Genomic DNA, 24,228 nt, shown 5'->3' on the forward strand with positions numbered 1-24,228 from the left:
TAAATCAATATTTTTAAAATATCGATTTTTTTTAAGTTGAAAAAAATTATTCTTTAGCTCTACTGGGGTTTGAACCCAGGTCTTCAATTTTTTTAAATACAACTAAAATCAATTGTACTTACTTATAAAGCTCTAGTCAACACCGCAAAATAAAAAAATAAATGAAATAAAATGAATCTTCCAGCGAAAATAAAGAATTTTTTGATCAAAAAAATAAATTCTCTGTCATTTCCCGGTTTTTTCCTGGTACGCAAACTTTTTTCACGGTCAATAAAATTAAAAAATTAAAACTCTAAACTTAAACGCTTTTCTATTTAAAATGATAAATAATAAACTAAAAATTATAGCACTGAAAATGGAACTGATGCATTGTGAACTTCAACAATTTTCAATTGAACAACTTTAAATTAAAAAATTCAAATAAACATTAAATAATAATTTAAAAGTATTTTTTTTAAGTTTTATAAACTATAGAATTCAAAGATTCAGATTCAGTTAAAAAAATAAAATTCTATGTTATTATTTTCCTTGAAGAGCATCAAAATTTTACTCGAAAATCTTGAGAAATCTAGAAGTTGTTTCAGATTTTTTCACATTAAAAATTATTTTTGAAATCTTTTACAGAACTTCTAAATATCTTTTAAAATGAATGAAATTTTTTCTACAATTTTTAGGAAATCCTGAAAATTAAAAAAAAATGTTTATTATCTTATTATCTGTAGAAAAAATTTGAGCAATTTTAAGAGATATTTAGAAGATTTGAAATGATTCAAAAGATCCAAAAGAATTTGGAAGATTCTAAAGAAATTTCTTAAAATTTGAATCATAATTTTGAATCTTTTCAAAAAGTCTAAATATCTCTTAAAATTACTTAAATGTTTTCTAAAATAACAAGTGTTCAATTGTCATTTATAAATAGTCAATAATTATTTGTTTTTCTAAATTCAAAAATTTGAAATTAAATGGGTTTAAAATTCAATATTTTAGACTGAAATAACATTTTAAATTTAATAAAAGCCTTTAATTGCGAATATATTATTATGCAGTTATTTTTAAGTTAAAATGTTTTTATATAGTTTCAATCATTGTTTATTTTTTAATACATAAAGTAGGGATCCATTAAAAAAATTATTTATTTATATTTACTGTTCATCAGATAAAAATGCTGTTTATCAAAAAATTTCAACTTCAAACGCTTTTAATTGTTTAACTTTTCAAGACAGGATTTTAAAATTCTTTAAATTAAAAATGTAAGCTTCAAAATAAAAATGGAAAATTTCTTAAGTAAAATATTTTCGAAATACGCACTGTAGACTGAGTAATATCATAATGAAAAAAACAAGTATTCAACTAATTATTTTAAAAACGGTTTCAATAAAACTTGAACAGATTTTTTTTCTAAAAATTTGCAATATTTCCGACCAACAAATAAATTCACTGTCATTTATCGGTTTTTTCCCGGTCTCAAGTCTGTATTTTTAAAATACACCAAACCCTCGGTTTCTGTCCATCTGAAATTCTCACAACTTTATGTGCTTTGAGAATTTAATGAGCTTTTATAAGTATTTTGAATTCGGATTTAAAAAATCGTATTTTATATCTTTATTGATAATAATTAAATTATTCAAATTTCGCGGGAAAATGTGTCGCTTCAAATGAGAGAGGGCGCCTAATTTAAATGGAAGTTAAATTTGAACGAAAATGATCCATCTTAAACCAAAAATATAAACTTCTAACCAAATGGTTTGTTAAATTTTCAACCCAAAAGATTAATTTTCTACCGAAAAAAATTCATTTTTAATATAGAACATGAATTTTCATCTAAGAAAAATAAATTTTCAACTAAAATTAAAATTTTTTAAATGCTAGAAAAATAAATGTTGAACCAAAAAAAAAATCGATTTAAAAAGAATTATTTTTAATAAAAAAAAAGAGATTTTTTTGCCTAAAATAGAGGAAATAAATTTTCAGTTAAACCAATCAATTTTCAACCAAAAAATTATTTATTTTAAACCCAAAAGATGAATTTTCTACCAATAAAATATAAACATTTTCAACTAAAAAAGATAAGTTTACAAACCAAAATTTGAATAATTAAGTTTGCAATTAGAACAGAAAAATTTAAACAAAAAAACGACTTATCTGCAAAATTAATTAATTTTGAACTAAGAATATAAATTTTCAAGCAAAAATGAAAAAGTTACATCTTTAGTTAAAAAATTAATTTTTAATTAAAAAGAACTGAATTTTCCGCCACAGAAATTATTTTTTAATCACAGTGATGAATTTTCAACAAAAAATTTAAATTTTCGATTAAATAGTACTAGTTTCAAATCAAAACCTGAATTATCTATTAAAAAATCGATATTTTAACTAAATATTTTTTTAACAAAAAAAAAAAAAAGAATTCTTAACAAGAAATAGAATAATTAAATTAAAAAAAAATAGAATAGTTAACGTGAACTTTTAATTAAAATAATAAACAAAAAATTTTTATTTTTAACGCAATAAATTAATTTTCAACTGCAAAGATCAATTTTCTGCTAAAAATAAAATAATTAAATGTTCAGGTAATTAAATAAATTTTCAACCATAAAAGAAACGAATTTTTAACAAAATAGCGAAATTTTCAACCACAAAAATTAATTTTTAACCAAAAAGCTGAAGTTTCAAATAATAAGAGTAATCTACTACCAAAAAAAGACGGATTAAAAAAAATACTTTAATTTTTTACCTAAAACAGATAAAGTTTCTATCAAATAGCAGATAAAAAAAATCAAACTTCTATAAAAAGATAAGGTTTCTGCAAAAAATTGAACAGTTACATTTTCAGTTAGAAAAATTAATTCTAAATAAGAAAAAACTAATTTTTAACCAAAAAGATAAATTTTTTACCAATAAAATAAATTTTCTAGCAAAATAAACAAATTTTTAACAAAGTATCTAAAGCTTCACCCAAATATTTGAATTTTTAAAGGAATTTTCAACGCAAAGAGGAATTAGATACCAAAAAGATTAAATAATTTGAACAAAACATGTACGAGTTTAATTTTCCGTTAAAACAATTAATTTTCAACTAGAAAAAATATTTTTCAAGTAAGTAATTGAATTTTGAAAGAAAAAAAAGTTTTTCAACTAAAAAGATCAATCATCAACCAAATAAATAAATTTTTAATAAAGTAGTTCCAATTTCAACTCATTAGTCGAATTTTCATCTTAAGAAGTTAAATTTTTAACCAAATATGTACGAATTGTATTTTCAGTGTAAGCAATTATTTTTCAACTAAAAGCCATAAGTTTCATCTGAATAATTAAATTTTACGAGAAAAAATAAAAAGTTTTTCAACTAAAATAATTAATCAACAACCAAATAGATAAATTTTTGACCAAATAGTTCCACTTTCAATTAAGTAGAGAGTTTTCACCTTAAGAAGTGAAATTTTGAACCAAACATGTACGAGTTAAATTTTTAGTTAAAACAATTAATTTTCAACTGAGGAATTAAATTTTGAAAGAAAGTTTTTTTAACTAATATTATAAATCATCAACCAAATAAATAAATGTTTAAGAAAGTAGATTCATTTTCTACTGACAAGTTGAATTTTCAACCAAAAAATATGGTTTATCAACGAAAAAGGTGTTATATGATATTTAAAAAAAAAGTGAGCCGTCGTGGGAAGCCCGGCAGAAGTGATGACTTCATGTGATGTAAATTCAAGTGGTTTTTCTTTGAATTCTTTCATCTTAAAATATTTACGAAGGGGAAAAGGGGGAAAGTGGGAAATGAGAAAAAGCTCAAGGGAAAAGGAGGAAAGGTGAAAAGGAAAGGGGAAAAGAAAAAGGGAAAGGGGAAAAGAAAAGGGGAAAATGGGAAGAGAAAAATAAAGGGAAAATAGAAAACGGGAACGAGAAACAGGGTAAAGGGAACGGTCAAATGGAAAAAAGGGGAAAGGGGAAAGAGTGCAAAGGGAAAGGTAAAAAGGGGCAAGGAAAAGAGAAAAGGTAAAGGGGAATAGTGAAAAGAAAAAAATAAGAAAAATTGAGAAAGGGCAAATGGGAAGAGAAAAATAAAAAGGGGAATAGGAAAAGGGTAAAGGAAAGAGGGAATTTAGAAAGAGTGACAAGGGAAAGGAGGAAAGGGGGAAAGAAAAGGAGAAAATGGTGAAAGGGAAAAGGACATGGGAAAAGGAAAAAGGGAAAAGAAAAGGGGAACACGATATCTCAATCCGTGTGGACGTAGTGAGCAGCAAAAAAATAAAAAAATAATTATTAATTATAATTATTTTTTACTCGGATAGTTTTTTTCAAAATTATTACTGATACTTAGAAAATGATCAATGTTACCAGTTTTAGGTTCCCTCGGTTTTTTTCCTAGAATAATAAATATTTATCTTAAAAATTCGGGACATGATAGCGAACATGCTAACGGACTGCCTCGCACACTTTTTTTTGTGAGTTGATAAAAAAAAAAATTTTGTTAACACACTTTATGTGTTTTATGATTCTCTTCCATAATTATTCTTGAGTGCTATCGACAGAATCGGTACGACAGAGATCTACATTACCGGAATGACAGAGAGCTGAAAAACGATCCTAACCTCAAAATAGTACTCTTGAATAAAATTTTTATTTCGCAGAATAATTTTTTTTGTTATGATGCCTCAAAAAAGAGTCCGGGGCCGTCCGTTGTGATATTTTACTTTTTTGTGGAAAAAAACCCGGGGGAACTGTATCCGATTGACTGCACGACGAAGTATCACACGCCCTTAAAAACTCTGGATAGTAGTCGAGCGGTCTCGAGGTCGGTAAGGTAGGAATTTGCGTCTACTAAACTAAACTAAAGTGAAATAAAATTTTACTAACTTTTGCTCCATGTGACTGAGGACTGCGAGGTAATTTCTGTGTTTGGTGATTCTTCTCTGAATTTCGTAAAAGAGATATCGAAGTTGCATGCAGATGACGAGGGATGCCATGCTGAGGAAAATGTTGCTCCACAAAAGCATGTGAATATGATGGAGAAATTCAACGGCGAGGACTGTTAATTCGGAAGTGAGCTCAGTATAATAAGCCAAGGGTCCTCTTTTGTCCCAGGAACGCGGGGAGGAAGTGCCGGCACCTCGTGTATCATAGAGATGAATAGCGTAACGCAGCATCACGTGAATTGTCCTCACACCCAGCAGGACACACTGAAAAGTAAAAAAAAAAAGAAAGAAAATTATTAGCTTTTGGTCATTTCCTTCATTTTATTTTGCTTTATTTATATATATAAAAATCCCGTGTCACGATGTTTGTCACCAATAAACTCCAAAACTACTTAACCGATCTTGATGAAATTTTGTATATTGTGTGCAATTTGGTCCATCTTAACGGATAGGATACTTTTTATCTGATTTAATTGCCTCAATATTTTTTCGTTGCAAATTGAATGTTTTTATTTGTATTCTCCATAAGTTTCTAACAGGTGGCAGTGTAAGTTAGTTTGTTCACCGAAAATTCAAAATTTCACGTTATCTAGGTTGGGTAAACAGCCAATAGATGGCGCCAATTTTAGTATAATATAAATTCAACGTATTATAACTGAGCCTAACTGAGCCAAACGGAACCAAAAAATTTCAAATTTAATAATTTCAACCAAAAAAATAACTTTGAAAAAATACAGGTCTCACACTACCGATAAAATAAATTATAGGGACCAAAGGATACTTTTTGTCACGCTCATAGGGTACTTTTTCGCAATCAAAGGGTAACAAATTCAGGATAAATTCATAATAGCTCATAACAATTTAAGTTAAATTCAAAAGAATTCAAATGTTTTGGAAGAATTTTTTTAATAAAAAAAGCCTTTTAGTTTCGTAAAATTGGAATTAATTCAGAGGAATTTCAGGTAAACGAGAAGATTTGACCTGATACATAAAAATTCAAGGAGAATTAAAAAAAAAAATAAAACGAATTGGAAACAACTTAAAAATATGAAAAATCTACAATGGATATGGTAAATTTGAAATAAGCTCATAAAAGTTAGAGGGAATTCCGAAGAATTGGATGAAATGCTTAGGAATTCAAGGTGAGGATAAAAAGGCTTCAGGATCAATTAAATAATTTTTGTTTAATTAAAAAAAATCCATCGAATTAAGTAGAATTATGTAAATTTAGTAAAAGTAGAATTACGTAATCAAATTTACAGAATTTTTAATTGTAAATTTCTAAAATGAAAACATTTTAAATTTGGAATGATTTATAATTCAATGGTTCAAAAGTCAAGTTTAAAATTTTCAATCTTCAAAAATAAAGAAATTTCCAATGTAAAGCAGTAAAATTACAGAATTTTTCATTGCAAATTTTAAAAATGAGAAAATTTTTTAATTTTAAAAGATTTACAATTTAGTTATCTGGAATTTTGAAGATTCACAACTTAAATATATTTAAAAGTGTATAAATACAATCTTTGATGAATCTAATTATTTTTGATATTCAAAAGTCAAATTTCATAATTTTCAACTTTAAAAGATTTACAATTCATTGATCTGCAGTTTTCAAGATTCACAACCTAAATATCTGAAATATTGATGATTTTTATTATTTTGATATTCAAAAATTAAAGAAATTTCGGATGCACAGTAACAAAATTACAGAATTTTTAATTGTTAATAAAAAAAATTCAAAAAATTCAAATATAAAACATTTATAAATCATTGGTTTAAAAGTTAAGTTTTTAATTTTCAACCTTCAAAAGTAAAGAAGTTTCGAATGTAAAGGATCAAAATTACAAAATTTATAAAATGAAAAAATCTTCAATTTAAAAAAATTTGCAATTTTAAAGAATTATAATCTAATTTTCTTTAAATTTAAAGATGTATAAATAAAAATTCTTTAACTTTGATAATTTTCTAATTTAAAAATAGAAGAAATTAAAGAACTTTCGAATTTAAAGCATCAAAATCACAGAATTTTAAATTGTAAATTTTTGAAATGAAAAAATCTTATTATTAAAAGATTTATAATTCAGTGGTTCAAAATTCAAGTTTAAAATTTTCAATCTTCAAAAATAAAGAAATTTCCAATTTAAAGCAGTAAAATTACAGAATTTTTCATTGCAAATTTAAAAAATGAGAAAACTTTCAATTTTAAAAGATTTATAAATAAAGAACTTTGATGAAATTAATGATTTTTAAAATTCAAAGGTCAAATTTCATAATTTTCAACTTTAAAAGATTTACAATTCATTGATCTGCGGTTTTCAAGATTTACACCTATCTTAAATTTTAAAGATGTATAAATAAAACTGCTTAAAGATTGATGATTTTTGTGATTTTGAAATTCAAAAATTAAAGAAATTTCGAATGTACAGTAACAAAATTACAGAATTTTTAATTGTAAATAAAAGAAAATAAAAAATTCAAATATAAAACATTTATAAATCATTGGCTTAAAAGTTAACTTTTTAATTTCCAACCTTAAGAAGTAAAGGAATTTTGAATGTAAAGGATCAAAAATACAAAATCTATAAAATGAAAACATCTTCAATTTTAAAAGTTTTGCAATTTTCAAGAATTACAAAATTAATCATTTTAACTTTAAAGATGTATAAATAAAAATTCTTCAGGTTTGATAATTTTCTAATTCAAAAATTGAAGAAATTAAAGAACTTTCGAATTTAAAGCATCAAAATTACAGAATTTTAAATTGTAAATTTTTAAAATGAAAAAATCTTATTTTTAAAAGATTTATAATTCAGTGGTTCAAAATTCAAGTTTAAAATTTTCAATCTTCAAAAATAAAGAAATGATACAAATTTTGAATTTCACGCGATTGACGATGATAGTATTTTTTTAAAAGAATATCTTTTTTTTTTAAATAGTAACTTTAAGAAAAAAAACATTTAAATAAATTACCTTAGATTATCTCTTTTTTTTAAAGCAGATGTGGGAAATAAAGGTCAAATGTAAATGAAGTTATGTCAAAGATATAATAAGTAGTGGATTAATCGATAAAGCGAGGTGTGGAGACCTTTTGCATTCAGGATTAAGCAATCTCACAAATCTAGTCTTCTACTTATCAATAAATTGAATATAAAATTAATTGACTTGATACTTCAAACAAGTTATGAGGAAATTTGTAAAATTAATGATCTTTCCATTGAAGAGAAAAATGCAATTTTCCCTCCTTAAAAAAACGTTTACTCATTTTAAGATGATTCAAAGTATAGAATATTCCAAAAAATAATATACTTTTAAAAATGAGTTCCCAAAGATAAAGATAAATAAAAGCAAAAAAATGCGTATTTTTTATTCAGTTAGAGACTGATTTAATTTATATATCAAGGTCTTAATATCAATAAAATGAGCGTTGAGAGACTTTCTATGGTGGTCAGAAAATTAATGATCAAACCTTGATTGACGTAATGAAATGCCTAAGTGGTTGCAGGTCAACGTCTTTGACTTTTTTTATTCAAGGCTTCAACATCTTATATAATGAACAATTAAAAAATCCGATATTTAGGAATTCCGAAATATTAAATTATGAATTTGGTTATTAACAATAATTAATAATTTCTCATTAAAAATATGTCAAATTCAATAATTTTAGATTGTGTAAGATTTTAAAAAAATTACAATATTTCAGAGGGATGGAAAATAAAATTCCTGACAAGAAAATTACCGAAAAATAAAATATTTAAAATAAAAAATTGCAGAAATATACAAATTCGAACAATAAAATTCTTCTTGTATGGCTTTCAAACATCAATTTGAAAACAATACTATAAACATCCAAAAAATATTTGTTTTGATACAAATATTTTATTTGAAAGGAATCTGTTATATTTGAAAATATTTTATTATTGTATTTTTAATGACCCAATAATGTATTCTTATTATTATTTAAGAATTTTACTATTCAAAATTTTCCAATTCGGGATTTTTATATTTCGGCAATTTTATCATTTCGAGACTTTTCTATTTCAAATATTTTCTTTCTCGAGAATTTTACAATGCTTGGATATTTATTTCACGGGATTTTTTTACTCTTCTTTTAATAAATACGAATTTTGAGCAAAGTCAATGCATTTTCAACTAAAAAAACAAAAAAACAATTTTCGTCCCGAAAATGTAAATTTTCATCAAAAAAGATCATTTTTAATCATCCATTTGAATTTTTAAATAAAAAAAGGATTTTTGTACCAAAAAAATGAATTCTAAAACCGAACGAACGAATGTTCAGAAAAATAGTTAAATTTGCAACAAAAAATAATTTATTAGTTAAGACAAATTCTGAACCAAAAAGTAATAATTAAAAAAAATGTTTGCATTCTCAATAACATAATAAATTTTTTAACCAAATCATACCACTTTTAACAAAAGTAGATTAATTTTTTATTTGAAATTTAATTATTTTGTCGAATTTTCAAAATAATAATTGCATTTTTAACAAGAGTTGAATTTTTAACAAAATTGCTAAATTTTCAACTTATAAAGATCAATTTTCAACAAAGTAATATAATTTTTTAGAACGCAGCTTAATTTTTAACAAAAGGACGAACATTTTGTACAAATAGACAAATGTTTAACAAAATAGTTGATTTTTTTTAAACAAAAAGGATGACTTTTTAACAAAATACTTGAAAATATTAAACTTCGACAAAAAGTAGTTGAATTTTCAATCAGAGAGATAAATTTTCAATGAAAATTATGCATCAACAGTAAAATAATTTTTAATAAAGTAGTTCAACTTTAAGACCCAGAATTTATATTGCCTGATTAAAAATACGAATTTTCAGCAAATAAAGATTTTTCAATTAAGACAGAAAAAATTGTAATCCAAAATGTTGAACTTTCAAGCCAGAAGACGAATTTTTTGTAAAACAGTTAAATTTTCAGCAAAAAAAAAGTTAATTTTCAACCAAACAGTTGCAGTTTTAGCAAAAAAATTCCACCAAAAAAATTAGTTTTCTAACAACGAAGACGAATTTTTAACTCAAAAAGATCAATTTAAACAAATCGAAGTTACGTTTTTTGCTTAAAAAATGATTTAAAAATAAAACAACGTATATTCAACACAATAGTTAAATTTTCAATCAAAGATATTCAGAAAAATATAAAGAAAAAATGATTTTGAATGTTTCAATGAAAATAATAGTTTAATGCTTTTTAGGTTGTTAACTTTTTAATTAATTATCAGCTGATAATGGTATACAATATTATATTATGGTATAAATATTGGCTATTACTTTTATAATAAAAGTTGATTATATTTATTAAAATTTTTATTTATTTATATTTATTATATTAAATTTAAATAAGCAAATATGTTTTTGGAAGAAATATAAAATGTAAAAATGATTTGAATCTTTCAATAAAAATAATTGTTTATTTCCTTTTATGTTGTGAACTGATAAATTATTTATTAATTGATTCTATTACACTTAGTTTTTCTGGAATTAGTGAGTAAGTATATAAACTAAAAATTATTTGAATGTTTTTATGAAAATTATAGTTTAATGCTTTTTATTTTGTGAATTGATTAATTGATGGCTGATTATTTTTTTTCACAATATTAAATCAATTACATTTGAAATTCAACTTTTTAAAAATTAGGTTATTTAAATTAATTATTCACTTGAAGATTATATAATTAAATATTAGATCTAATTTTTATACTAGAAGTTTATTATTTTGTATTTGAAATACCTCTATTATAATTATGTAATTTTTGTCAATGTTCGTGATGTTGTAAAATGATTATCTGAATTTAATTTTCAAAGTTATATCTAAAAAATTCTAATCCATCAAGATTTTAGAAATGAAAGTGAAAGCTTAAAAAAATGTAAAGTAAAAATTATTGGAATGTTTGAATGAAAATGATAGTTTAATGCTTTTTATGTTGTGATCATATTAGTTCATTTTCAGCTGATTTTTTCAAATAATATTAAAATACATTAAGATTAAATTTTTAAATTTCTCTATTAGGTAAAATAAATTAGTTATTTACAGGTTACATAATTAAACATTGTCTATAGCTATAGCTTGTATAATAAAAGTTTATTCTTTATTTAAAATTAATTTATTACAGTTATACAATTTTTTAAATGTTTTTGATGTTGTGAATTGAGTATCTGAATTCAATTTTCAAAATTATAAGCACATATATTTTTATTTTTTCGGAAATTAGTATAAGAGTTATATTAATATTTAAATTTTTCAGAAGAGAAATTTCATGATTAAAATAAATATGAGGTAAAAATTATTTGAGTGTTTCAATGCAAATAATTGTTTAAGACTTTTTACGACGTCATCTGATTAATTGACTATTGACTGATTACTTTTCTACAATATTAAATTTCATAAATATTAAATTTTAATTTTTCTCTATTAAGCAACTTAAATTGATTACTTATTATAATATTATGCAATTCAATATTAGCTCTATTACAATTATGTAATTTAAACAATGTTTGTGCTATTTTTAAATGAGTATCTTAATTCAATAATCATAATTATATGGTAAACTTTTTCGAAAATTAGTTTCAAATTTTATAAATAAATCAAATTTTCAGGAATCAAAGTGTAAACAAATTTGTTATAGAATAAAACTTGTTCAAATATTTCAAAGCAGATAATTATTTAGTATTTTTATTTTGCAACCTGATTCTGTTAAAAGTTAAATTTTTAAAATTAATTTAAAAGATTATTAATAATATAAAATTTCAGAAATGGGAGTTAAAATTTAAAAAATATATAAAGTGAAGATTATTTGAATATTTACATTCTTTCAAAATCTAATTTCATCAAAAATTTGAGTGGTTAAACAATTTTAATAAATAAATGTTTAAGCGAAAATAGGGATAAAAAATATAAATTAATACAAAAGTTAGATGCGCGTACAATATTATAGTGCCTTTTTAAAGAGGTTAAAAAATCATTAAAAATAGCGTCAAGTAACATGTGGACGCTCCCTTATTATTATTTAAAAAAATGACTATTTCGGTTTTTTGTTCAATTTCCCAATTAATTTTCTGAATTAAAAAAATTTAATATCATTAAATAACCGCAAAAAATTAAAATGTCGAAACTTTTCAATTAGAAGTCTCGCAAAAGGGAAAAATGCTTTTGCGAAACGTCGCAGTTTCACTCGGACAAATTCGTCGTATCGATTTAGTAAGTCGTTATGTTTCTGGTTTCTGGCGGACAACCTTGCGGCTGGTTTACTCATATTGATATTAATATATATATATATTATATATATATATACATACATACATACATATATATATATATATATTTATACACACATATATATATGTATATATATACATATACATACACATACATACATATACACATATATACATATACCTCATACGGTATTTTTTGCGCTCAAAGTGTAAGAAATTCAGGATAAATTCATAAGAAAACTTCAAGAAATTTAAATTAGATTAAAATCCAAATTAAAAATCCTATTTAACGTCCAATAATCAAATTGAAGCAAATTAATGGTAATACAATTTTATTTTATTTTTATTTTGAATGTGATTTTATTGTAATTTGATGATAATAAAAATAAAAAAGACAAAAGAAAGAAAAAAAGAAGGAAGGAGATGCAGTTGGCTGCCTTCTCATTTTTCTTTCCTCTTTTTTATTTTTGTCCGAAAATTATTTATTTATTTTTTTCAGATTACAATAGGATTTTTGTTTTGCTTTTGGTTTTTGTTTGTTCGTTGTGGTCAAAATTTGGTCGTTGGGTTCTTGTTTTTTTAACAGGAGTTTGCATACATTCATAAGATTTCAGAACAATTCAACTTACATTCAAAAGAATTCAAATGAATTGAAAACAAATTTAAAAATCAAAAATATTCCACTGGTTTCCGTAAAATCGGAATTAATTTGATGAAATTCATTAAACTTGAAGGTGAATTTAAAAAATCAAAAGAATTGAAAATAATTTAAAAACATGAACAAACTTCATTGACTTCAGTAATCTTAAACTAAGTTTAAAGAATTTGATGAAACGCCTAAGAATTCAAGGTGAGGTTGTAAGACTTCAGGATCAATTTACATAAAAAAAAAATAAAAATTAAAAAAAGAAAATCCATTAAATTAAGCCGGTTTGAGTAAATTCACGAGAATTAAAGTCAATTAAAAAAATTCAAGGGAATTTCAGAGAATTGAAAAGAATTCAGGGTGAATTTAAAAAAAATTCAAATCACTCTAAATTTTTGAAACCCTACTAATTTATAACCAAAAAAGTGACTAATTACTACAGAATAATTTAAATAAATTGGAAAAATTGAAGAAAAAAAAAATCGAATAAATGCATTTATTTCAGTAAAATTTGAGTGAATTTCGAATAATTCTATGAAATTCATAAAAAATTAAACTGAATTTAAAAAGCAATCAAGTGAATTGAAAATAATTTAAAAATATGACTTTTTTAAGGATGTACACTACGTTCAACCAATTTCAAAAGAAGCCTATCTTTAAAATTATTAATAAAATCAACAAAAAAAGATCTATTATTAATTTCTGTAAATCTTGATGGAGGTTTCTAAGCACAATTCAGCATAAAAGAATTCAGGTTAAAATTGTTTATTGAACAGTAGTTATTTAAAGGTTTAATTTTTTCTTTCTCTTTAGGGAAATGTTACCATTTTTATTTAATCCTAACGATCAAGATCTCATTTTATTCTTCGAAGGATTCTCTCAATTTCTGTTTGGGTTGATTTTATTAAAAAGAGTTAATTGAGAAATTATATAGTTATTATTGTTATAAACAATTATAGTTTTAATTTCAATTAACATCACCCAAATAGAATTGTAGAAAATCCTACAAAGAAAAAAATGAAGACTTGGTCATTAGGATTAAATAAAAATTCTAACATTTCCCTAAAGAGAAAGGAAAAACTAAACCTTTAAATAACTACTGTTAAATAAAACAATCTTGTCAATTTTATAAATCATTTAAAATATAGGCAAATTTTCTTTTAAATTCCAAAGAATTTAAAAGAATTCAGGGTAAATTAAAAAAAAGGTTTCAAATCACTTAAAAGCATTGAAAACGCTACTAATTTATAACCAAAAAAGTGAAAATGACTACAAACTAATTCAAAAGAATTTAAATAAATTGGAAAAATGAAAAAAAAAACATTTATTTACGTAACATTTGAATGAATTTAGAAGATTTAAGTAAAATGAGAAAAAATCAAAGAAATACTTAAAAATCAATCTGACTTTAAAAAGCAATCAAGTGAATTGAAAATAATTGAAAAATATGAAATATTTTTTTAAAATTCAACTGATTTAAGTAGAATTGAGTAACTTTAGAAAAATTACAGCGAATTAAAAAAAATTTAGGGGAATTCCAAAAAAATTGAAAAGAATTCAAGCTAAATTAATAAGAATTCAAGGAAAATTCTAAAAAAAAAATTGAAAATCACTTCAAATTTTTAAAACCCTACTAATTTCTAAACAAATAAGTGACTAACAACTACAAAAAATTCAAAAGTATCTAAATGAAATGAAAAAAAATACATTTATTTCAGGAAAATTCGAGTGAATTTAGAAGAATATTTAAGAAAAATGAGAAAAACTCGAAGAAATTTTTAAAGGTCAATCTGAATTTAAAAAGCAATCAAGTGAATTGAAAATAATTTTTAAAAAACTATATTTTTTTAATTCAACTGATTTAAGTAGAATTGAGTAACTTCAGAAAAATAACAGTGAATTAAAAAAATTTAAGGGAATCCCAAATAATTGAAAAGAATTCAGGCTAAATTAATAAGAATTCAAAGTAAATTCTAAACAAAAATCAAATGACTTCAAATCTCTAAAACCCTACAAATTTCTAACCAAAAAAGTGACTAATGACTACAAAACAGTTCAAAAGAATTTCAATGAAATGAAAAAACAAATCGAAAAAATCCATTGATTTCCGTAAAATTGGAATTAATTTAGAGGAATTTAAGGTCAAATCGCAGAATTCTATGAAATTCATAACAACATAAGTTAGATTTTTAAAAATCAGATGAACTGAAAATAATTTAAAAATAAGAAAAAACTTAATTGAATTCAGTAAATTTGAAATAAGCTTAAAAAAATTCAAGGGAATTCAAAGAGTTTGATAAAATGCGTAAGAATTGAAGGTGAGGTTACTAGACTTCAAGATGGAATAAAAACGTTTGAAAATAAAAAAAAATTACAAATTAAATTGAGTGTAGCAGAGGGGATTTAGAAGAATTCAAGTAAATAAAAAAAAATCAAGAGAACTCCAAAGAATTCAGGGCGAATTAAAAATTCAAATCTCTTTAAATCTTTGAAACCCTACTAATTTCTAATACAAGAATTGACTAATGACTTAAAAAATATTCAAGTTTAATTATTCATAAAAAAGCAAGGTGAATTTAAAAAGCAAACAAGTGAATTAAAAACAATTCAAAATATAAGAAAAATTAATTGAATTGGGTAGAATTGGCTTAATTTAGAAGAATTCAAAAGAATTTTAAAGAATTTATGATACATTAATCAGAATTCAGGGCGAATTTCAAATGAATTGCAAAAAATATTTGCAAATGTCTTAAAATCTTTGAAACCCTACGAAATTCCTCCGGTCTTGTGAAATATTTTTTGAAAATCATTAAAATATTAAAATCCCTTAAAATGATCTTTCAAAATTTCCTAGAATATTTCGAATCCTCATATTATTTGAAAGCCCTTGAAAACACATGGAAATCGTTTACAATACCCTCGAATATTTAAAATATTTCAGAAGTAATCAATAATATTGAATAAATTCTTTTTTTTTAAATGGCAAAATTCAAGAATTTTCGAATGTCGGATACTGATTTATCTTGAAACTTGTTTTTAATTTTTAAAATTTTTTATTTAAAAATTCGAATTTTAAGAAGGCTTTTTGTAATTTTTAAAAAATGCTATGCGTATTTTCAAAGAAAATCTTTTAACGAGAAATATATTATTTTTTAATATTTGAATTGTAAATTCAAACAATAATTTTGTTAAACTTTAAACATTACAAAAATCTTATCTTTGATGAAAATAATAAGCTATTGTATTTTTAATAAACAAATACTATTAGTATAAAACAATTTTTTAAATTGTTTAAATTATAGAACTTTCTTTGGATATTGTATTATTCGGTACTTTTCAGTTGGGGATTTTATTATTATGAAATATTCGATACGAAACTTTCCGAAACTAGGTAATTCCGTAATTTAAACAATTTAAATATTTTATAAGAAAATTCTCTAGTTATTAAAAATACAATAATGAAATGCTTTCATAAAAATTTTTTTAATATTAAATTTTTTTCGATAATTGCTTGAATATTTGATTCTTGCATTCTTAATAAATAAATAATATTAATTGAAAAAAACTTGTTTCAAATGATTAAATTGGGGAATTTTATAATTTCGAAAATTTCAAAATGTTGAATTTTTTACAATTTGCAAATTTTCTGTCAAGAATTTTCCAATTCGGGATTTGATCCGAATTTTCAAAAAAATAATAAATTTTTTTTACCGTAGACATACATTTTCAACTAAAATCATGAATCTACAAAGAAATAAAAAATAGAATTTTTAATCAAATAGTTGAATTTTCAACCTAAAAGAAGTTTCAAATGTTATGAATTCTTAATAAATATAGAACGGTTAAATTTTGAATAAAAAAATTATTTATCAACCAAATGAACTTTTTTTCAACCATATGGTTAAATTTTCAACCAAACAGATGAATTCTTAACTAAGAGGATTAAATTTCAATAAAAAAATCAATTTTTAACTAAAATGATGAACCTTAAAAAAAAACTTCTTAATCAAATAGTTGCATTTATAAAACAAAAAAATTATGGATGCTCAATGTATTTTTTTAAAATGATTGCTTGAACTTCAAGTAACAATAAATGAAAAAAAATTTCTCATTGCAAAACCACAATACAAGAACAAGACTTTTATTATAGAAGCAATAATTTAAAAAGTACTATGCACATTTAAAAAAAAGAGACTTGCATTAAGAATTTTTCTTCAATTATTATTTTAAATTTAAGAAATGATTTTCAAACATAAATTTACCATTAAAAAAATCCACCGTCAAAATATTTTTTACTGTATTTTTAATAGATAAATAATATTGACTAAAGCCAAATTTTTGTAATTGATTAAATTGGGATCTTCTCTAGAGTTGGGAATTTAACAGCGTCGAAAATTTTGTAATTCGGCTATTTTTTGTCGCGAATTTTATTATTCCGAAATGTTAAAATTCGGTAATATTATAAACTGTTCGAGAATTTTATTAATCGGAATTTTGATATTTCTGCAATTTTATAATGTCGCAAATTTTCTCATGTTCAAGCTTCACTCAATTGAAATATATTTTTTCTACTCTTATACGAAGAGCGACATTCAATTTAATTCTTGACTAATTTTCTGGTTTTATAACCCATTTCAATGAGCAAAAATATTTACGTGTTTAATTAATAAATGATTTTTATTCTCAGTTAGGAATTTTTTTATTCAGCGTATTCAATAATTATAAGAAATTAAGTGAAATAAAATTTCCAGTTTCTAAACACCTGAAAAAATTCTCAAACTTTCCGATAGCGTGGTTACAACGATAAGAATAAAGATAAAAATATACGTTTTTTACCGTCCAAAGAAAAATATTATTAAAGTGAAGTAAGGCGACAAGTAAAGTAGAGAATAGTTAAAAAAAACAGAATTAACTAGACTTCACAGTTCGTTGAAAATATGATTATTAATTAAAATCAATTAATAGTAAACAAAAATAGGAAAGTAAAAAGCACTCTTCAGATTAATTAAGGAGTAATCAAATATTTGATTTCTTCTTTAACTCTATATTATCGTAATTTTATTCATATCTGATTGAGCAATACACTTAAGATTAGTATGTAATATTCATTTTTAAAAGATGCTTCTTTAGAAGATGTTTCAATTCTCTAGGCATATTCCACAAAAGTTAAATTGGATTTGAAAAACGATACAAGTGATTCAAATGATAAAAAGAAATTTATTCTTGAAAATGAAACTGAAGTCACTATTTTTGTGCTCTAATAGCAGTGAATTTGTTCTGAATTCTAGTGAAAATAAAATAGAAAAAGTGATTCGGATAAAAGGAAACCGTCTACTACAATATTCTGCTGTTTTTAGTGGTAACTTTTTTTACAAGCTTTTAAGAAGTTAATTTTAATTAATTTTTTTGAGATTTCAATTTTTAAGGCATTTGATCGAAAATAACTAGATTTGACAATAGGTGCTATTTTTATACCAATTAGTTTATTAAAAAACGATAATAATATGGGTCGTAAAGAAACCGAAAAAGTTGATTATTTTTTCGTTTTTAACTTTTTTTGTTGTTAATTAACTAGTAATTAGTATACATTTGAAGTAAAATTTAAAACAAATAAATGGCTGGCTTTTTGCGCTTTTCACTAATGCAGCTTTAGAGATGTGTAAAAACCTACTAGTTTTAGTAAATTAGTTTAGTTTTTGTTAAAAAAACTACTATTCTATATTAAAAATGTTACTAATTCTATGAGCAAGAAAAAATGAATGATTAATTTCATTCCTGAGGAATTTATTATTAATTTATTATATTAAATAATTTATTATATTGATTTTTAGAATAAAACTAATAAGATACTAAAATGATTAATAATTCAATTAGTAAAAAACCTCGAATTACTGACTAAATTCGTAACGATTTTACCAAGAATTAGTTTTCTACTAAAGGTCAGTAAAAACGTTCACTGAATCAATTGATAAACGTTTTTGAAATATAAACAAAAATAAATATATTTTTTTGTATTTGATTAATGGTATAACTATTCTAAATTGAAAAAATTCTTTTACGTAATATCTTCTCGTGTCGTTTAGAGAAATTTATTTTTACATTTCTAAATTGAAAAAAAAAACTTTACAACTTTTAATAATGTTAATTTTGCACCTTTAGACTATTCAAAAGATCAGTAAAAAATTTTATTAAAAATTTGATAAATGAAATTGCACTAATTTTAAAAAACTAATTTATCGTGTAAATGCTGCTAATTGAATAATAAGTAAGAAAAAATCTGTATTAATAGAATTACTAATAATTTATCTATAAGGATTAGCAGGTTTATACTAAAGATCCTGCTTACTAAAATAACTTAAAAAAGAATTTGTACTATTTTATTAGTAATTTTGCACTAATTCAAATTATTGACTAATATTTAGTCGGAAACTACTAATTCATTACTAAATCAATTGATAAGAAAAAGTACGCTATTTAATCAGTAACTCTTTGCTAATTTAGAATTAAAAAGAACAATTGCAATCTGTAAGAAAAAATTCCTTACTCATAGCAATAGCAATTAATTTACTATGAATTAGTCTTTTCCTAAAAGACTAGCAAAAATTTTACTAAATGCATTGATAAACGACTTCGCAATATTTTATTGGTAAATTTGTAATAATACAAATTACTTACGAAGCCTTAGTCAAAAATTAGTAATTCACAAAAACTTTTAATTCGATTAGTAATAAAAAATGTCTTCAAAATTGTATAAGCAAAGAGTTTACTATAAATTAGTAGCTTTCTACTAAATTTTACTATTAAGTTGCGTATAAATGTATTTAGAAGCCTTTTTAGTGATCTTTAAAAGAAAACTATTTATGCATATAGTAAAATCATGACTGATTCAATTTGAAATACATTTTTTAATGATTAAATCAGTAACTATTTTACCTTGAATTAGTCTTCTATTAGAGACTAGTAAAAATTCTTACTAAATAAATGTATAAATGCCTTCGCACTATGTCATTACTAACTTTTTACTAACTAGGGTCACTTAATAATCCCTTAATCCAAAGCGACTAATTTATAAGAAAATAATTTTTAATCAAATTAGAAAAAAATTTCCTTACTAATTTTATTAGCAACGAGTTTACTATCAATTAGTAGTTTTTTATTTTGGATTATTACAAAGTCGTTTAGAAAAGTTGATTCTAACTAATTCAACTAAATCAACTAAAAGTTGATTGTTACTCATTCAATCTAAAGGATATTTTTTACTAATTGAATTAGTTATGAGTTTACTTTCTTTCCTTTAATTCTCTGATTTTCACTAATTCACTGATTCCCTTAAACTCCCTGCATTTCTTTGAATCCCTTGGATTCTCTAAATTTATTTAACTCTGAATTTCCCGTATTCCTCGAATTCGCTAAATTCTTTGAGTTTGCTAAATTTCTGGAATTCCCTGATTTTTTTAATGCTATAAATTTCCTGAATTTTTTGAAACCCTCGCATTCCATTGAATTCCCCGAATACGTTGAATTCCTTGAATTCTATGAGTAATTAGTAACTTTTCACTAATTCAAATTATTGAGTAATATTTAGTCGAAAACTATTCATTCATAATTAAATCATTTTAAATTAATTAGTAACTTTTTGCTGATTTAGATTCATTCTTTGAATCCCTTGCATCCTCTGAATTTATTGAACTTTCAATTCCCCGAATTCCTTGAATTCGCTGAATTCCCTGAGTTCGCTAAATTTCATGAATTCTATGAATTCCTTGAATTCTCTGATTTTCTTTAACGCTCTAAATTCCCTGAATTCTTTGAATTCCTCGTATACAATTGAGTTCTCTGAATTCGTTGAATTCCTTGAATTCGATGAGTAATTAGTAAATTTTCACTAATTCAAATGATTGAAAAATATTTAGTCGAAGACTATTAATTCATAATTAAATCGTTTTTAACTAAATTAGTAGGAAAAAGGTAGCAGTTAAAAAAATGTTAAGTAGTTTTATATTAAAGATTAGTACAAGTTACTAAATTAATTAATAAACAAAAGTGCACATGAACTTATTGAGACACTGAATTCCTCGAATTCCTTGAGTTCGCTAAATTTCTTTAATTCTCTGAATTCCGTGAATTCAGTGAATTTTCTGTTACCCTTCAGTTTCCTGAATTACGGTTATTTGTATTAACGGAATGTAAAAATGCTATTGGTTATCCAATAGTAGTAACAATATAAAATAAATTATTCAGAAAACATTTAAAGTATCCCAAAAGTTAAAAGACTGAGAACAAAATATTGTCGATATAATAACAAAATAGTTTCTTATAATTTTCTTTTCTTAAAAAAACGGAAAATATTTTTTTAAACTTTATTAATTTTCTACAGGCTATTTTATTTAGTTAGCCAAAAAATGAACAGAAATTGTTTGTCTTAGAATTGGTCGAAGTTTATGAAAACCTACTTTCTAATAAAAAATTAGAATTGTTTAAAAATTCAACATAAACAAATGCATATTTTTATTTAACTTTGGTGCATTTAAAATTACTTTTAAGTTTTTGACGTAAGGTTTTGATACTAAATACGATAGATTATTAATTTGCATGTTCAGAAATTTGTTAAAATAAATATTGTTTGTTGGTTCATTTATTAATATAAAATGTCCAATTTTATTGGTGATACACAGCCTCATTATAATATTTAGGTCAAAGTTACTAATACATAATAAAAACGCTGCTAATTCAATAACTGAGAAAAAATTCCCTATTAATAGAATTACTAATATCACTATAAAAATCGGTAATTTTATAAAAAAAAGCATGCTTACGAGAACACCTGATAAATTGATTTGCACTCTTTCATTACTAACTTTTTACTCATTCAGATTTAGAAAGCACAATATTGCAAGGTCAAGAAATAAAAATTTAATTCGTAAAATCAATAGCACATCATCTTGAGGATTTTCGAGTGAGGTTTAAAAACAAAACTAATCTTGAGGAAAAAAATAAAAATATTTACAAAATGAAAGAACTATAAAGAAATAATGAATTTCTAGCGAGTCTGGTGACATTTGGATTTGGTTCTGCTGAAATATGGTCATCACCAGCCCTTCCTCATCTCAGAAGCAACAGCTCCGAATTTACAATAACACCAAGCCAAGGATCCTGGGTAGCATCAATATACAACATAGGAACAATTTTTGGAATGCTGCTCTACCCATTATTGGTCGATCGAATAGGTCGAAAATACACACTGCTGATATTTGCCATGCCACAAACAATTTCATGGATGATGATATTTTATGCAAAAAATGTTATCCACCTCTATTCAGCAAGAATTGTCAGTGGAATTGGCTACGGAGGAGCATATCCCGTACAAATAATGTACATAGGTGAAATTGCAGATAAAGATATTAGAGGATTGTTAATGTTCATTTCAAGAATATTCTACGCCATAGGAACTCTTTCTGCTTTAACAGCTGGAGCTTTTCTTTCATACGACAATATGAATGTGACTCTATTGTTATTTCCAATTCTATTCATTCTCACGTTCAGCACCATGCCAGAATCTCCATATTATTATCTAAAACGTGATCAGGAAGAAGAGGCTCGGAAGAATATGTGCAGGTTGCGTGGGTTTAAGGATTCAGAGACAATAGAATTGGAACTTAAGGAAATGAAAATAGCAATAATTGAGGAGCATAAAAATAAGGACAATGCTTTTCAAATATTATTTCAAGATAAACGACAACGCAAAGCCTTACTCATAGCTACGATTGTATTAGCAAGCCTATTGTTTTCCGGAACGAGAGTTATTTCTGCATATAGTCAAGATATTCTTAGTTTTAGTGGTTTTTCCCTGGCGCCAAAATATTCTACTTTATTATTATCATTTCTAGTGACTCTAATTGCTTTGCCAACTGCTCCTTTACTTGATTTCGTTGGTAGGAGGATAATAGCTTTATGCTCTGGTATCATATGTACCTTAAGTTTGGTTTTAATAGGGTTCTTCTTCTTTTTAAAATATTATCTTGAAACCACTGAAATGTCATCAATTTCCTGGATTCCTTTAGCAACGTTAATAGTGTTTGATGTCTCATGTATTGGAGGATTATATCCTCTATCAGTTGTAATTGCCGGTGAGCTTTTTTCGAGTCGAGTGAAAAGTACTGCATTGTCTTTATTGCACATTGGGAAAGAACCGGTCGTGTTTGTCATGAAATTGAGTTTTGATAAATTAATTAGTTTGCTTGGAATTTATAGTGTTTTTTGGATGTACGCTTCTATGTGTTTTTTGTTATCTCTTGGTAGTTTTCTTATAATGCCTGAAACCAAGGGAAAAACTTTGGCAGAGATTCAAAAGTTAATGGATTAAGAAAAAAAGTATTCAAATAAGTGAATTCAGTAACTATTGACATGGTAAATCTATTTTTTAAAGAATTAGGTTATTTATAAGAAGATATGTTACCTGACAATTTTGACCTAATCATTTCGAGATGGTTGTGTCTTTGAACAAGGAATAGACATAACTTTTACAATTATATTCTCGGAAAGATGAGGTAGAAGCCGATGCAAAACAAATTAAATATTTTCCTAAACATTATGACTTCCGAATAATTACATCGAGAAGGAAAAGGAGTTTGCAATCTGTATGAATTAATAATAATAATCTTACAATTTATTCACTTTGTTCATATTGAAACTGCCATGTTTCTGCTCGCTTTGCGCGTTTTTTTTATCACGACTTTTTTTGTCGTGTCAGTGACATCAAATTTTCTTCAGCATGAAGTTGTTAATTTTGTATTAAAATAAAAAAACTGATTTAAAAACGTCTTTGTTTCACACTATTTCACACTATTTCAATTTTGACTGGTGAAAATGACAGTGATCTTCTTTTGAAAGAAATCACGTGATATGCTGATTATTTAATAATATATTTTTCATCCTTAATATTTCTATAATTTCAATTTAAAATTATGGTTTTTAATGAGAATTTCTATACCAGTTTAATTTCAAATTTTACAATGTTGTAGTTTTAAATTTACATATTAAAACTGTCAGTGCAATTTCAATATAAAAGCTTTCCATTTCAATTTTAGTCATTCTTAAGTTTAATAAATAGCTTCCTTCTCAAAGAGAGGGAAAAAATATTCTTTTCAGATATTCTTCACATTAACTTGATTATTGGATACTAAATAGGATTTTAAATTTGATTTTAACCTCATTTAAATTTCTTAATAATTTTAAATTGACAATTAAAAATTTTGAATTAGATGATTCAAGAATCACAATGCAAAAACAAAACAATGTCAAAACAATTCAAAATCATAGTACTTTCGCAAATTCCATTCTTAAATCTAAGAAGATTTTAGAACTATAACATTAAGAATTGAATGATGTTTTGTTATAAAATATTCCATAATAT

At 24.0% G+C, this 24,228-nt stretch overlaps 2 protein-coding genes across 2 annotated transcripts in view; one reads left to right on the top strand and one right to left on the bottom strand.

The window, feature by feature from the left end:
* LOC117172704 (E3 ubiquitin-protein ligase AMFR-like) overlaps positions 1-24,228 on the bottom strand; it is a 132,138-nt gene that overhangs the window by 12,010 nt on the left and 95,900 nt on the right. The window contains exon 5 of the mRNA XM_033360865.1: positions 4,864-5,186. Coding sequence (XP_033216756.1) covers positions 4,864-5,186 — 323 coding nt within the window. The remainder of the gene's footprint in view (positions 1-4,863; positions 5,187-24,228) is intronic.
* LOC117172705 (facilitated trehalose transporter Tret1-like) lies at positions 17,973-23,546 on the top strand. Its single transcript, XM_033360866.1, has 2 exons — positions 17,973-18,174; positions 21,860-23,546. The coding sequence occupies exons 1-2, from the start codon at positions 18,018-18,020 to the stop codon at positions 23,176-23,178; spliced, it is 1,476 nt and encodes a 491-aa protein (XP_033216757.1). The 5' UTR covers positions 17,973-18,017; the 3' UTR covers positions 23,179-23,546.

This window comes from Belonocnema kinseyi, chromosome 5, assembly GCF_010883055.1.
Source record: "Belonocnema kinseyi isolate 2016_QV_RU_SX_M_011 chromosome 5, B_treatae_v1, whole genome shotgun sequence".
Taxonomy (NCBI): Eukaryota; Metazoa; Arthropoda; class Insecta; order Hymenoptera; family Cynipidae; genus Belonocnema; species Belonocnema kinseyi.

Coding starts and splice junctions, on each gene's coding strand:
- LOC117172705 (XM_033360866.1), top strand. CDS start 18,018: ATGATAAAAAGAAATTTATTCTTGAAAATGAAACTGAAGTCACTATTT. Junction 18,175..21,859: donor ATATTCTGCTGTTTTTAGTG/GTAACTTTTTTT, acceptor ATGAATTTCTAG/CGAGTCTGGTGACATTTGGA.